General features: G+C 52.4%; 1 protein-coding gene across 6 annotated transcripts in view; it reads right to left on the bottom strand.

Annotated features, from left to right (window-relative positions):
- The window catches only part of LOC147123963 (junctional adhesion molecule-like), a 170,160-nt gene that overhangs the window by 41,697 nt on the left and 113,502 nt on the right, over nucleotides 1-14,961 (bottom strand). For 5 of the 6 annotated variants that reach the window (XM_085971394.1, XM_085971789.1, XM_085971706.1 and 2 more), the window contains exon 5: nucleotides 2,560-2,587. The exons of the other annotated variant lie outside the window; for it this stretch is intronic. In XM_085971394.1, coding sequence (XP_085827520.1) covers nucleotides 2,560-2,587 — 28 coding nt within the window. The remainder of the gene's footprint in view (nucleotides 1-2,559; nucleotides 2,588-14,961) is intronic. 6 annotated transcript variants of the gene reach the window in all.

Below are 14,961 nucleotides of genomic sequence, written 5' to 3'. Positions count from 1 at the left end.
ACATTCCTTTGTAGCCTCCTTTTGTCCTCTTCACAATTTACTTTCCTACCTATTTTGTGTCATCAGCAAATTTAGCAATGATACCTTCGGTCCCTTCATCCAAGTCATTTATATGAATTTTTAAACATTGAGGCCCCAGCACTGATGTAGCACACCACTCGAAACATCTTACCAATCAGAAAATGACCCATTTATGCCCACTCTCTGTTTCCTGTTAGCTAGCCAATCTTCTATCCATGCCAATATGTTACCCCCTACACCGAGCTTTTATTTTCCGCAATAACCTTTGATGTAGCACCTTATCAAATGCCTTCTGGAAATCTAAGTACAGTACATCCACCGCTCCCCCTTTACATGTTCTTCTCTTCTTCTTCTTCCTCATGTTACTTCCTCAAAGAATTCCAATAAATTGGTTAAACATGATTTCCCTTTCACAAAACCATGTTGACACTGCCTGATTACTGTGAACTTTTCTAAGTGCCCTGCTATAACGTCTTTAATAATAATATTTATCCCTCAACCATCAACTAAAACAGATCATCTGGCCATTTATTTCAAGCTATTTGTGGGAGCTTGCTGTGTACAAATTGACTGCCATGTTTCCTACATTACCATAGTGATTACACTTCAGAAAGTACTTCATTGCTGTAAAGCACTTTGGGATGTCCCGAGGTGGTGAAAGGTACTACATAAATGTCAGTTCTTTCTTTAGGTTTGGTCGGTGATCTACCTTGTGTTCAGGTTCTGATCTCAAAACGAGCAGTGGTAGGAGTTGCTACAATTGGCCTCAGGACTATGGGCTTAGGAAGAATGGGAATAAAACAAACAAACAGGGCTGCCACTTCCAGAAAGTGAGAGGGTGTCGGATGAGGACAGGAACAGGCTTGCCTATCATGTCAAATGGGCTCCTGGTGCCAATTACCAAGGCTCATGCATGATGGACGGACACTTGTGTTGGGTTCTTGATAATAGAGGGTTTTATTATTGATAATGGAGGGGTTGGGTTTTTGATAATAGAGAGTTTGGGGTTTTGATAATAGAAAGTTTGGGGTTTTGATAATACCTGTTGCCTTGGTGAGACCACACCTTGAGTATTGTGTGCAGTTTTGGTCGCCTTACCTGAGGAAGGACGTTCTTGCCATGGAAGGAGTGCAGCGAATATTCACCAGGCTGATACCTGGGATGGCAGGAATGACGTATGAGGAGAGATTGTGTCGATTGGGCTTATACTCACTGGAGTTTAGAAGGTTGAGAGGGGATCTCATCGAAACCTATAAAATTCTGTCAGGCCTGGACAGACTAGATGCAGGAAGGGTGTTTCTGATGGCCGGGGAGTCCAGAACCAGGGGTCATAGTCTAAGGATAAGGGGTAAGCCATTTAGGACTGAAATGAGGAGGAATTTCTTCACCACAGAGGGCGGTGGAGGCCAGTTCATTAAGTATATTCAAGAAAGAGTTGGATATATTTCTTAAGGCTAAAGGGATCAAGGGATAAGGGGAGAAGGCAGGGATCGGGTACTGAATTTGGATGGTCAGCCATGATCCCATTGAATGGCGGAGCAGGCTCGAAGGGCCGAATGGCCTACTCCTGCTCCTATCTTCTATGTATCTATGTACAGGAAACTCTCGTTTAAACGGCACCTAAATATCCGGAATTCTCTATTAACCGGCAAAATTCATACTCCGAAAACAACACCTCAATAACTGGAAGTGTTGCAGAGTCCGAGTCCGAGTCTCCCGCGGTGGCCGAGTTAGTCAGTGGGGGTAGTTCTCCAAACTGCCACTACGCGGTTTCTTGGCACTGTCGGGAGTCGGAACACCTCAATACCCCTGCAACAGGAGCCTGACTCTCCCGCGCTGCCGGTAGTCTCTTCAGATCCGCCAATTACTGTATACTGCACATTTCTTTATTTTTTAATTTTTGTTTGTTAAAAATAGCCTCGGTAGATAACCCTCTCCATCATCCGGAATTTTTAATCAACCGGCAACACGCCGGTCCCGTCGGTGCCGGATACCAAAGAGCTTCCTGTAGAGAGTTTGGGGTTTTAGTAATAGACAGTTTGGGGTTTTGATAATAGACAGTTTGGGGTTTTGATAATAGACAGTTTGGGTTCTTCCAACGGTGTAAAGAGTGGATTCACCACGTGATGTGGGACAGACCTAAAAGGGCCCAAGTTCAACCCCTGGTCAGTAGTCAGCAGCGTGGGGAGTTACACTCGATCCCTGGCTAGTGAAACCAGGGAATGGGGAGGAAATCAGACAGGATTCCCATTCCCGGTCGGCATCCAACTGTAAAAGATACGCATTGGGACATCTGATGTGCGCAAGATCAGGATGGATTGTTATCATTCCCATGGTTGAATAGCCCTGCTAACAGAAAACTCATGGATACATTCCAGCTTTTCCCACACCAGGCCTGCCAGGCGATGATTCCTTATCGATAAATCTTAGCGCACCGCTCAACAGACACTTTTTAGAATCTGTCGCTAACTCTCAACATAATAGAAAATGCTGAGAATATTTTTGCAAATGACCAGAAGGAGACGATGGTTTCCTTACCTTGGTTGAAGTTGAGTCTGCTGCAAACCTGAATAAATCGAAAAGGAAAAGGTCAATTTAATCTGGAAGACATTGTGGACAGTGGGAATCAGGAACTCGCTCCCACAGCAGGCGGCGGATGCTAGGAGTCAATTCACACTTTCAAGATAGAGATTGACAGATTGTTGTTGGGGGAGGGTATCAAGGGATATGAAGCAAAGGCGGGTAAATGGAGTTGAGGTACAGATCAGCCATGATCTGATTGAATGGCGGAACAGGCTCGAGGGGCTGAATGGCCTTCTTTAACTGAATGGAGGAACAGGCTCGAGGGGCTGAATGGCCTTCTTTAACTGAAGGGAGGAACAGGCTCAAGGGGCTGAATGGCCTTCTTTAACTGAAGGGAGGAACAGGCTCGAGGGGCTGAATGGCCTTCTTTAACTGAAGGGAGGAACAGGCTCGAGGGGCTGAATGGCCTTCTTTAACTGAATGGAGGAACAGGCTCGAGGGGCTGAATGGCCTTCTTTAACTGAAGGGAGGAACAGGCTCGAGGGGCTGAATGGCTTCTTTAACTGAAGGGAGGAACAGGCTCGAGGGGCTGAATGGCTTCTTTAACTGAAGGGAGGAACAGGCTCGAGGGGCTGAATGGCCTCCTCCTGTTCCTTACGTTCCTATATTACATCAGTCAGTAGATGTCAGATTGTGGTTTGAAACACTTTCACTGAGTAAAGAGGAAGGAAAATGACCAAAGGTTGACAGTCACTGTGGTTCAAAGTCAGTCAGCAACTCTGCTCAACAGTAAAGACAGCAGGAAACACCTCAGTATCATCCGCTTTCACACAACACTCCAAAACAAGACACAGGAACTGATTAAGGATTGCAGCTCTTTCAGTCTGTGGGCCTCTCTAATATATCAAACACTGCTATGTTGCTATTATTTAAACTTTAGCACAGTTGACCCACCATCGCCCTCCAACGCCTCTCCTCTGTGTTCCAGCCGGGTGGGACTGCCCCCGCCTGGCCCCACTCTTACCCACCAGTCGTAGCCCGAGAATCACCTGCAATGGCTTCTCTTCCCATCCCCTGCATTGTTACCTCTGGTGTCCCCCAAAAATCTATCCTTGGTCCCCTCCTAGATCTCATCGACATGCTGCCCCTCGGCAACTTCATCTGAAAACACAGCTTCAGTTTCCACATGTACGCTGAAGACACCCAGCTCTGCCTCACCACCGCCTCTCCCGACCCCTCCAATGTGTTGTCACATTTCTTGTCCAACATTCTGGATAAGCCGCAATATCCTACAGATAAATATTGAGAAGATATTGGGCTTGTGTCCCCGCCACCTACTCCGCTCCCTAGCCACCTACTCCGCTCCCTAGCCACCTACTCCGCTCCCTAGCCACCTACTCCGTTCCCTAGCCACCTACTCCGCTCCCTAGCCACCTACTCCGTTCCCTAGCCACCTACTCCGCTCCCTAGCCACCTACTCCGCTCCCTAGCCACCTACTCCGCTCCCTAGCCACCTACTCCGTTCCCTAGCCACCTACTCCGTTCCCTAGCCACCTACTCCGTTCCCTAGCCACCTACTCCGTTCCCTAGCCACCTACTCCGTTCGCGGCAGGCGGAAAGGCAGGGGGCGCCACTCAATATCTGGTCCGGGCGCTACCGGGGCGTTGCACGCTCGACTGACGTCACGATCCGCGGGCGCAGGGGATCGTGGCGGTAGTGTTTAGCGCCGCTGCAAAATGTCTGGTCAATTTCATGAGCAGTGCAAACATTGCCACGCCAAGGCACTAGTTGCTTTGTGCCCCGTTATCGCCCTCTTAGGGCGCTAATGGGAGGCGCTAATCAACCAAAATTTTCCCCCTTTGACTATATAAATACAAGTTGTTGTTGTTATTATTAGTAAAGGTGCTATATAAATGCAAGTTGTTGTTGTTGCAGGTGCACTATAAATACAAGTTGTTGTCATTGAAGGGGCTATGTAAATGCAAGTTGTTGTTGTTGTTGAAGGTGCTATGTAAATGCAAGTTGTTGTTGTTGAAGATGCTATATAAATACAAGTTGTATTTGCCCACCGAGCCTGGTTGCCAGTGGGCGAGTCAGATTAAAGTCCCCCCTCCAGTTGCTGGTTGACGGCTGATGTCATATCCGGGGGCGGGATCCGACGCCATCTTGGCCATGCTTCAGATACTGTACTACGGACACAAATTCAGGACTGAATAAATGGCACTTCTCTACAACTGCCTGTCAGACTCATAATTACGTTATTAAGATAACATTACACCCACCTGACCAATTTATTGATATCTTCCTGCAGCCTATAGCTTCCTTCATCAGTATCAACCACACAGCCGATTTTAGTATCATCTGCAAACTTCTTAATCATACCCCCTATATTCTAGTCTAGATCATTGATATATACCACAAAAAGCAAGGGACCGAGTACTGAGCCCTGCAGAACCCCACTGGAAACAGCCTTCCAGTCACAAAAACACCCATCAGCCATTACCCTCTGCTTTCTGTCTCCGATCCAGTATTAAATCCAACTTGACACTTTGCCCTGGATCCCATGGGCTTTCAACTTTGTGACCAGTCTGCCATGAGGAACCTTATCAAAAGCCTTGCTAAAGTTCATATACACTACATCAAACGCACTACCCTCATCTGCCCTCCTTGTTACCTCCTCAAAAAATTCAATCAAGTTTGTCAGACACGACCTTCCCTTAACAAATCAGTGCTGACCATCCTTGGTTAATCCGTGTCTTTCTAAATGAAGACTTGTCCTGTCCTTCAGAATGCTATCCAATAATTTTCCCACCACCGAGGTTAGGCTGACTGGCCTGTAATTACTCGGTCTATCCTTTTCTCCCTTTTCAAACAAGGGTACCACATTAGCAGTCCTCCAGTCCTCCGGCACCACACCTGAAGCCAGAGAGGATTGAAAAATGATGGTCATCTTCTCCCTATTTGTGCTGATAACAGTAGTAGATGTGGAGAGGCTCTCAGCGACTCACACACATCACAAACTCCGTTCCCCAGCTACCTACTCCGTTCCCTAGCTACCTATTCCGTTCCCTAGCTACCTATTCCGTTCCCTAGCGACCTACTCCGTTCCCTAGCCATCTACTCTGTTCCCTAGCTACCTACTCCGTTCCCTAGCTACCTCCTCCGTTCCCTAGCGACCTCCTCCGTTCCCTAGCGACCTCCTCCGTTCCCTAGCTACCTCCTCCGTTCCCTAGCTACATACTCCAATCCCTAGCGACCTCCTCCGTTCCCTAGCTACCTCCTCCGTTCCCTAGCTACATACTCCAATCCCTAGCGACCTCCTCCGTTCCCTAGCTACATACTCCGATCCCTAGCCACCTACTCCGTTCCCTAGCCACCTACTCCGTTCCCTAGCTACCTCCTCCGTTCCCTAGCCACCTACTCCGTTCCCTAGCGACCTCCTCCGTTCCCTAGCTACCTACTCCGTTCCCGAGCCACCTACTCCGTTCCCTAGCTACCTACTCCATTCCCTAGCTATCTACTCCATTCCCTAGCCACCTACTCCGTTCCCAAGCTACCTAATCCGTTCCCTAGCTACCTAATCCGTTCCCTAGCTACCTCCACCATTCCCTAGCCACCTACTCCATTCCCTATCTACCAACTCCGTTCCCTAGCTACCTAATCCGTTCCCTAGCTACCTACTCCGATCCCTAGCCACCTACTCCGTTCCCTAGCCACCTACTCCGTTCCCTAGCTACCTAATCCGTTCCCTAGCTAACTACTCCGTTCCCTAGCTACCTACTCCGTTCCCTAGCCACCTACTCCGTTCCCTAGCTACCTCCACTGTTCCCTAGCTACCTATTCCGTTCCCCAGCTACCTCCTCCATTCCCTAGCTACCTATTCCGTTCCCTAGCTACCTACTCCGATCCCTAGCCACCTACTCCGTTCCCTAGCTACCTCCTCCGTTCCCTAGCTACCTATTCCGTTCCCTAGCCACCTACTCCGTTCCCTAGCCACCTACTCCGTTCCCTAGCCACCTACTCCGTTCCCTAGCTACCTCCACCGTTCCCTAGCTACCTACTCCGTTCCCTAGCTCCCTATTCCGTTCGCTATCTACCTACTCCGATCCCTAGCCACCTACTCCGTTCCCTAGCGACCTCCTCCGTTCCCTAGCTATCTACTCCGTTCCCTAGCCACCTACTCCATTCCCTAGCTACCTACTCCGTTCCCCAGCCACCCACTCCATTCCCTAGCTACCTACTCCGTTCCCTAGCCATCTACTCCGTTCCCTAGCTACCTACTCCGTTGCCTAGCTACCTCCTCCGTTCCCGAGCTACCTCCTCCATTCCCTAGCTACCAACTCCGTTCCCTAGCTACCTACTCCGTTCCCTAGCTAACTACTCCATTCCCTAGCCACCTACTCGGTTCCCTAGCTACCTACTCCGTTCCCTAGCTACCTCCTCCATTCCCTAGCTCCCTACTCCGTTCCCTAGCCACCTACTCCGTTCCCTAGCTACCTACTCCGTTCCCTAGCTACCTCCTCCATTCCCTAGCTACCGACTCCGTTCCCTAGCTACCTCCTCTGAACCCTAGCCAACTACTCCGTTCCCTAGCTACCTCCTCCATTCTCTAGCTACCTCCTCCGTTCCCTAGCTATCTACTCCGTTCCCTAGCCACCTACTCCGTTCCCTAGCTACCTCCTCCATTCCCTAGCTACCTACTCCGTTCCCTAGCTCCCTCCTCCATTCCCTAGCTACCTACTCCATTCCCTAGCTACCTCCTCCGTTCCCTAGCCACCTACTCCGTTCCCTAGCTCCCTCCTCCATTCCCTAGCTACCGACTCCATTCCCTAGCTACCTCCTCCGTTCCCTAGCCACCTACTCCGTTCCCTATCCATCTACTCTGTTCCCTAGCCACCTGCTCCGTTCCCTAGCTACCACCTCCGTTCCCTAGCCACCTACTCCGTTCCCTAGCCACCTACTCCGTTCCATAGCCACCTACTCCATTCCCTAGCTACCTACTATGTTCCCTAGCCATTTACTCCATTCCCTAGCTACCTGCTCCGTTCCCTAGCTACCTCCTCCATTCCCTAGCTACCTACTCCGTTCCCCAGCTACCTACTCCGTTCCCGAGCTACCTCCTCCGTTCCCCAGCTACCTACTCCGTTCCCTAGCTACCTACTCCGTTCCCTAGCTACCTACTCCGTTCCCTAGCCACCTACTCCGTTCCCTAGCTACCTACTCCGTTCCCTAGCTACCTACTCCGTTCCCTAGCCACCTACTCCATTCCCTAGCTACCTACTATGTTCCCGAGCCATTTACTCCGTTCCCCAGCTATCTACTCCGTTCCCTAGCGACCTGCTCCGTTCCCTAGCTACCTACTACGTTCCCTAGCCATCTACTCCGTTCCCTAGCTACCTACTCCGTTCCCTAGCTACCTACTCCGCTCCCTAGCTACCTACTCCGTTCCCTAGCTACCTACTCCGCTCCCTAGCCACCTACTCCGTTCCCTAGCTACCTACTCCGTTCCCTAGCTACCTCCTCCGTTCCCTAGCCACCTACTCCGTTCCCTAGCGACCTACTCCGTTCCCTAGCTACCTACTCCGTTCCCTAGCTACCTACTATGTTCCCTAGCCATTTACTCCGTTCCCTAGCTACTTCCTGATGCGCCATCAATTACTCAAAAGACTGAGGTTGAGCGAGTAACAACCAGGCTTTTATTAACTAAAGAATGAAGGTCTTGTCTCGAGTGGTCGACCCGTCCAGAATACTAAGGGACTGGGAGGTAGTCACTTATATACCTGGAATAGTGGGAGGAGTCAGCCGAGGCATGTCCAGACCTGTACCTAGTGGAATACACATACAGACACAGACAGGTATGACAGTGGTTTACCACACTTCCTCCGTTCCCGAGCGACCTACTCCGTTCCCGAGCGACCTACTCCGTTCCCTAGCCACCTACTCCATTCCCTAGCCATCAACTCCATTCCCTAGCCATCTACTCCGTTCCCTAGCCATCTACTCTGTTCCCGAGCCACCTACTCCGTTCCCTAGCCATCTACTCCGTTCCCGAGCTACCTCCTCCGTTCCCTAGCCATCAACTCTGTTGCCTCGCCACCTACTCCGTTCCCTAGCTACCTCCTCTGATCCCTAGCTACCTACTCCGTTCCCTAGCCATCTACTCCGTTCCCTATCTACCTCCTCCGTTCCCTAGCCATCTACTCCGTTCCCTCGCCACCTACTCCGTTCCCTAGCTACCTCCTCTGATCCCTAGCTATCTACTCCGTTCCCTAGCTACCTACTCCGTTCCCTAGCTACCTACTATGTTCCCTAGCCATTTACTCCGTTCCCTAGCTACTTCCTCCGTTCCCGAGCGACCTACTCCATTCCCTAGCTACCTCCTCCGTTCCCTAGCCACCTACTCCGTTCCCCAGCGACCTACTCCGTTCCCTAGCTACCTACTCCGTTCCCTAGCTACCTACTCCATTCCCTAGCTACCTACTATGTTCCCTAGCCATTTACTCCATTCCCTAGCTACTTCCTCCGTTCCCTAGCTACCTACTACGTTCCCTAGCCATCTACTCCGTTCCCGAGCGACCTACTCCGTTCCCGAGCGACCTACTCCGTTCCCTATCTACCTACTCCATTCCCTAGCTACCTCCTCCGTTCCCTAGCTACCTACTACGTTCCCTAGCCATCTACTCCGTTCCCGAGCGACCTACTCCGTTCCCGAGCGACCTACTCCGTTCCCTATCTACCTACTCCGTTCCCTAGCCACCTACTCCGTTCCCTAGCCATCTACTCCGTTCCCTAGCTACCTACTCTGTTCCCTAGCTACCTCCTCCGTTCCCTAGCCATCTACTCCGTTCCCTCGCCACCTACTCCGTTCCCTAGCTACCTCCTCTGATCCCTAGCCATCTACTCCGTTCCCTAGCTACCTACTCCGTTCCCTAGCCATCTACTCCGTTCCCTAGCTACCTACTCCGTTCCCTAGCCAACTACTCCATTCCCTAGCTACCTCCTCCGTTCCCTAGCGACCTACTCCGTTCCCTAGCTACCTCCTCCGTTCCCTAGCTACCTCCTCCGATCCCTAGCCATCTACTCCGTTCCCTAGCTACCTCCTCCGATCCCTCGCTACCTCCTCCGTTCCCTAGCCATCTATTCCATTCCCTAGCTACCTACGCCGTTCCCTAGCTACCTACGCCGTTCCCTAGCCACTTACTCCGTTCCCTAGCTACCTACTCCATTCCCTAGCTACCTCCTCGGATCCCTAGCTACCTCCACCGTTCCCTAGCCATCTATTCCATTCCCTAGCTACCTACGCCGTTCCCTAGCTACCTACTCCGTTCCCTAGCTACCTACGCCGTTCCCTAGCCACTTACTCCGTTCCCTAGCTACCTCCTCCGATCCCTAGCTACCTCCTCCATTCCCTAGCCATCTATTCCATTCCCTAGCTACCTACTCCATTCCCTAGCCACCTACTCCGATCCCTAGCTACCTCCTCCGATCCCTAGCTACCTACTCCATTCCCTAGCCACCTACTCCGATCCCTAGCTACCTCCTCTGTTCCCTAGCCATCTATTCCATTCCCTAGCTACCTACTCCGTTCCCTAGCCACCTCCTCCGATCCCTAGCTACCTCCTCCGATCCCTAGCTACCTACTCCATTCCCTAGCCACCTACTCCGATCCCTAGCTACCTCCTCTGTTCCCTAGCCATCTATTCCATTCCCTAGCTACCTACTCCGTTCCCTAGCTACCTCCTCCGATCCCTAGCTACCTCCTCCGATCCCTAGCTACCTACTCCGTTCCCTAGCGACCTACTCCGCTCCCTAGCTACCTACTCCGTTCCCTAGCTACCTACTCCGTTCCCTAGCTACCTACTCCGTTCCCTAGCTACCTACTCCGTTCCCGAGCTACCTACTCCGTTCCCTAGCTACCTACTCCGTTCCCTAGCTACCTGCTCCGTTCCCGAGCTACCTACTCCGTTCCCTAGCCACCTATTCCGTTCCCTAGCTACCTATTCCGTTCCCTAGCTACCTACTCCGCTCCCTAGCTACCTACTCCGTTCCCTAGCTACCTACTACATTCCCTAGCTACCTACTCCGTTCCCTAGCCACCTATTCCGTTCCCTAGCTACCTATTCCGTTCCCAAGCGACCTACTCCGTTCCCTAGCCACCTACTCCATTCCTAGCTACCTACTCCGTTCCCTAGCCACCTACTCCGTTCCCTAGCTACCTCCACCGTTCCCTAGCCACCTACTCCGTTCCCTAGCCACCTACTCCGTTCCCTAGCTACCTAATCCGTTCCCTAGCTACCTACTCCGATCCCTAGCCACCTACTCCGTTCCCTAGCCACCTACTCCGTTCCCTAGCTACCTACTCCGTTCCCTAGCCAACTACTCCGTTCCCTAGCTACCTCCACCGTTCCCTAGCTACCTATTCCGTTCCCTAGCTACCTACTCCGTTCCCTAGCCACCTACTCCGTTCCCTAGCTACCTCCACCGTTCCCTAACTACCTATTCCGTTCCCTAGCTACCTCCTCCGTTCCCTAGCTACCTATTTCGTTCCCTAGCTACCTACTCCGTTCCCTGGCTCCCTATTCCGTTCGCTAGCTACCTCCTCCGATCCCTAGCCACCTACTCCGTTCCCTAGCTACCTCCACCGTTCCCTAGCTACCTATTCCGTTCCCTAGCTACCTCCTCCGTTCCCTAGCTACCTATTCCGTTCCCTAGCTACCTACTCCGTTCCCTAGCTCCCTATTCCGTTCGCTAGCTACCTACTCCGATCCCTAGCCACCTACTCCGTTCCCTAGCTACCTCCTCCGTTCCCTAGCTACCTACTCCATTCCCTAGCTACCTCCTCCGTTCCCTAGCTACCTACTCCATTCCCTAGCTACCTACTCCGTTCCCCAGCCACCCACTCCGTTCCCTAGCTACCTACTCCGTTGCCTAGCTACCTCCTCCGTTCCCGAGCTACCTCCTCCATTCCCTAGCTACCAACTCCGTTCCCTAGCTACCTACTCCGTTCCCTAGCTAACTACTCCGTTCCCTAGCCATCTACTCCATTCCCTAGCTACCTACTACATTCCCTAGCTACCTACTCCGTTCCCGAGCCATCTACTCCGTTCCCGAGCTACCTACTCCGTTCCCTAGCCACCTACTCCGTTCCCTAGCTACCTACTCCGTTCCCTAGCTATCTCCTCCATTCCCTAGCTCCCTACTCCGTTCCCTAGCCACCTACTCCGTTCCCTAGCCACCTACTCCGTTCCCTAGCTGCCTCCTCCATTCCCTAGCTACCTCCTCCGAACCCTAGCCAACTACTCCGTTCCCTAGCCACCTACTCCGTTCCCTAGCCACCTACTCCGTTCCCTAGCTACCTCCTCCATTCCCTAGCTCCCTACTCCGTTCCCTAGCCACCTACTCCGTTCCCTAGCCATCTACTCCGTTCCCTAGCTACCTACTCCGTTCCCTAGCTACCTCCTCCGAACCCTAGCCAACTACTCCGTTCCCTAGCTACCTCCTCCATTCTCTAGCTACCTCCTCCGTTCCCTAGCTATCTACTCCGTTCCCTAGCCATCTACTCCGTTCCCTAGCTCCCTCCTCCATTCCATAGCTACCTCCTCCGTTCCCTAGCCACCTACTCTGTTCCCTAGCTACCACCTCCGTTCCCTAGCCACCTACTCCGTTCCCTAGCTACCTACTCCGTTCCCTAGCTACCTACACCGTTCCCTAGCCATCTACTCCATTCCCTAGCTACCTACTATGTTCCCTAGCCATCTACTCCGTTCCCTAGCTACCTACTCCGTTCCCTAGCCACCTACTCCATTCCCTAGCTACCTACTATGTTCCCTAGCTACCTCCTCCGAACCCTAGCCACCTACTCCATTCCCTAGCTACCTACTATGTTCCCTAGCTACCTCCTCCATACCCTAGCCATCTACTTCGTTCCCTAACTACCACCTCCGTTCCCTAGCCACCTACTCCGCTCCCTAGCTTCCTACTCTGTTCCCTAGCTACCTACTCCGTTCCCTAGCCACCTACTCCATTCCCTAGCTACCTACTATGTTCCCTAGCCATCTACTCCGTTCCCTAGCTACCTCCTCCATTCCCTAGCTACCTACTACGTTCCCTAGCCATCTACTCCGTTCCCTAGCTACCGATTCCGTTTCCTAGCTACCTACTCCGTTCCCTAGCTACCTACTCCATTCGCTAGCCACCTACTCCGATCCCTAGCTACCTCCTCTGTTCCCTAGCCATCTATTCCATTCCCTAGCTACCTACTCCGTTCCCTAGCTACCTCCTCCGATCCCTAGCTACCTCCTCCGATCCCTAGCTACCTACTCCGTTCCCTAGCTACCTACTCCGCTCCCCAGCTACCTACTCCATTCCCTAGCTACCTACTCCGTTCCCTAGCTACCTACTCCGTTCCCTAGCTACATACTCCGTTCCCGAGCTACCTACTCCGTTCCCTAGCTACCTACTCCATTCCCTAGCTACCTCCTCCGTTCCCGAGCTACCTACTCCGTTCCCTAGCCACCTATTCCGTTCCCTAGCTACCTATTCCGTTCCCTAGCTACCTACTCCGCTCCCAAGCTACCTACTCCGTTCCCTAGCTACCTACTCCATTCCCTAGCTACCTACTCCGTTCCCTAGCCACCTATTCCGTTCCCTAGCTACCTATTCCGTTCCCTAGCTACCTCCACCGTTCCCTAGCCACCTACTCCGTTCCCTAGCCACCTACTCCGTTCCCTAGCTACCTAATCCGTTCCCTAGCTACCTACTCCGATCCCTAGCCACCTACTCCGTTCCCTAGCCACCTACTCCGTTCCCTAGCTACCTACTCCGTTCCCTAGCCAACTACTCCGTTCCCTAGCTACCTCCACCGTTCCCTAGCTACCTATTCCGTTCCCTAGCTACCTACTCCGTTCCCTAGCCACCTACTCCGTTCCCTAGCTACCTCCACCGTTCCCTAGCTACCTATTCCGTTCCCTAGCTACCTCCTCCGTTCCCTAGCTACCTATTCCGTTCCCTAGCTACCTACTCCGTTCCCTAGCTCCCTATTCCGTTCGCTAGCTACCTACTCCGATCCCTAGCCACCTACTCCGTTCCCTAGCTACCTCCTCCGTTCCCTAGCTACCTACTCCATTCCCTAGCTACCTCCTCCGTTCCCTAGCTACTTACTCCATTCCCTAGCTACCTACTCCGTTCCCCAGCCACACACTCCGTTCCCTAGCTACCGACTCCATTCCCTAGCTACCACCTCCGTTCCCTAGCCACCTACTCCGTTCCCCAGCTACCTACTCCGTTCCCTAGCTACCTACTCCGTTCCCTAGCCATCTACTCCATTCCCGAGCTACCTACTATGTTCCCTAGCCATCTACTCCGTTCCCTAGCTACCTACTCCGTTCCCTAGCCACCTACTCCATTCCCTAGCTACCTACTATGTTCCCTAGCTACCTCCTCCGAACCCTAGCCAACTACTCCGTTCCCTAGCTACCACCTCCGTTCCCTAGCCACCTACTCCATTCCCTAGCTACCTATGTTCCCTAGCTACCTCCTCCATACCCTAGCCATCTACTTCGTTCCCTAGCTACCACCTCCGTTCCCTAGCCACCTACTCCGTTCCCTAGCTTCCTACTCTGTTCCCTAGCTACCTACTCCGTTCCCTAGCCACCGACTCCATTCCCTAGCTACCTACTATGTTCCCTAGCCATCTACTCCGTTCCCTAGCTACCTCCTCCATTCCCTAGCTCCCTACTCCGTTCCCTAGCCACCTACTCCGTTCCCTAGCCATCTACACCGTTCCCTAGCTACCTACTCCGTTCCCTAGCTCCCTATTCCGTTCGCTAGCTACCTCCTCCGATCCCTAGCCACCTACTCCGTTCCCTAGCTACCTCCACCGTTCCCTAGCTACCTATTCCGTTCCCTAGCTACCTCCTCCGTTCCCTAGCTACCTATTCCGTTCCCTAGCTACCTACTCCGTTCCCTAGCTACCTACTCCGTTCCCTAGCTCCCTATTCCGTTCGCTAGCTACCTACTCCGATCCCTAGCCACCTACTCCGTTCCCTAGCTACCTCCTCCGTTCCCTAGCTACCTACTCCATTCCCTAGCTACCTCCTCCGTTCCCTAGCTACTTACTCCATTCCCTAGCTACCTACTCCGTTCCCCAGCCACACACTCCGTTCCCTAGCTACCTACTCCGTTGCCGAGCTACCTCCTCCGTTCCCGAGCTACCTCCTCCGTTCCCGAGCTACCTCCTCCATTCCCTAGCTACCAACTCCGTTCCCTAGCTACCTACTCCGTTCCCTAGCTAACTACTCCGTTCCCTAGCCATCTACTCCATTCCCTAGCTACCTACTACATTCCCTAGCTACCTACTCCGTTCCCTAGCCATCTACTCCGTTCCCTAGCTACCTACTCCGTTCCCTAGCCACCTAC

This window comes from Somniosus microcephalus, chromosome 1 (assembly GCF_052327205.1).
Source record: "Somniosus microcephalus isolate GS21.2 chromosome 1, FLI_Smic_1.0, whole genome shotgun sequence".
Taxonomy (NCBI): Eukaryota; Metazoa; Chordata; class Chondrichthyes; order Squaliformes; family Somniosidae; genus Somniosus; species Somniosus microcephalus.
Note: the sequence above shows the minus strand (reverse complement) of the source record. Positions and strands in the feature narration are given on the sequence as shown.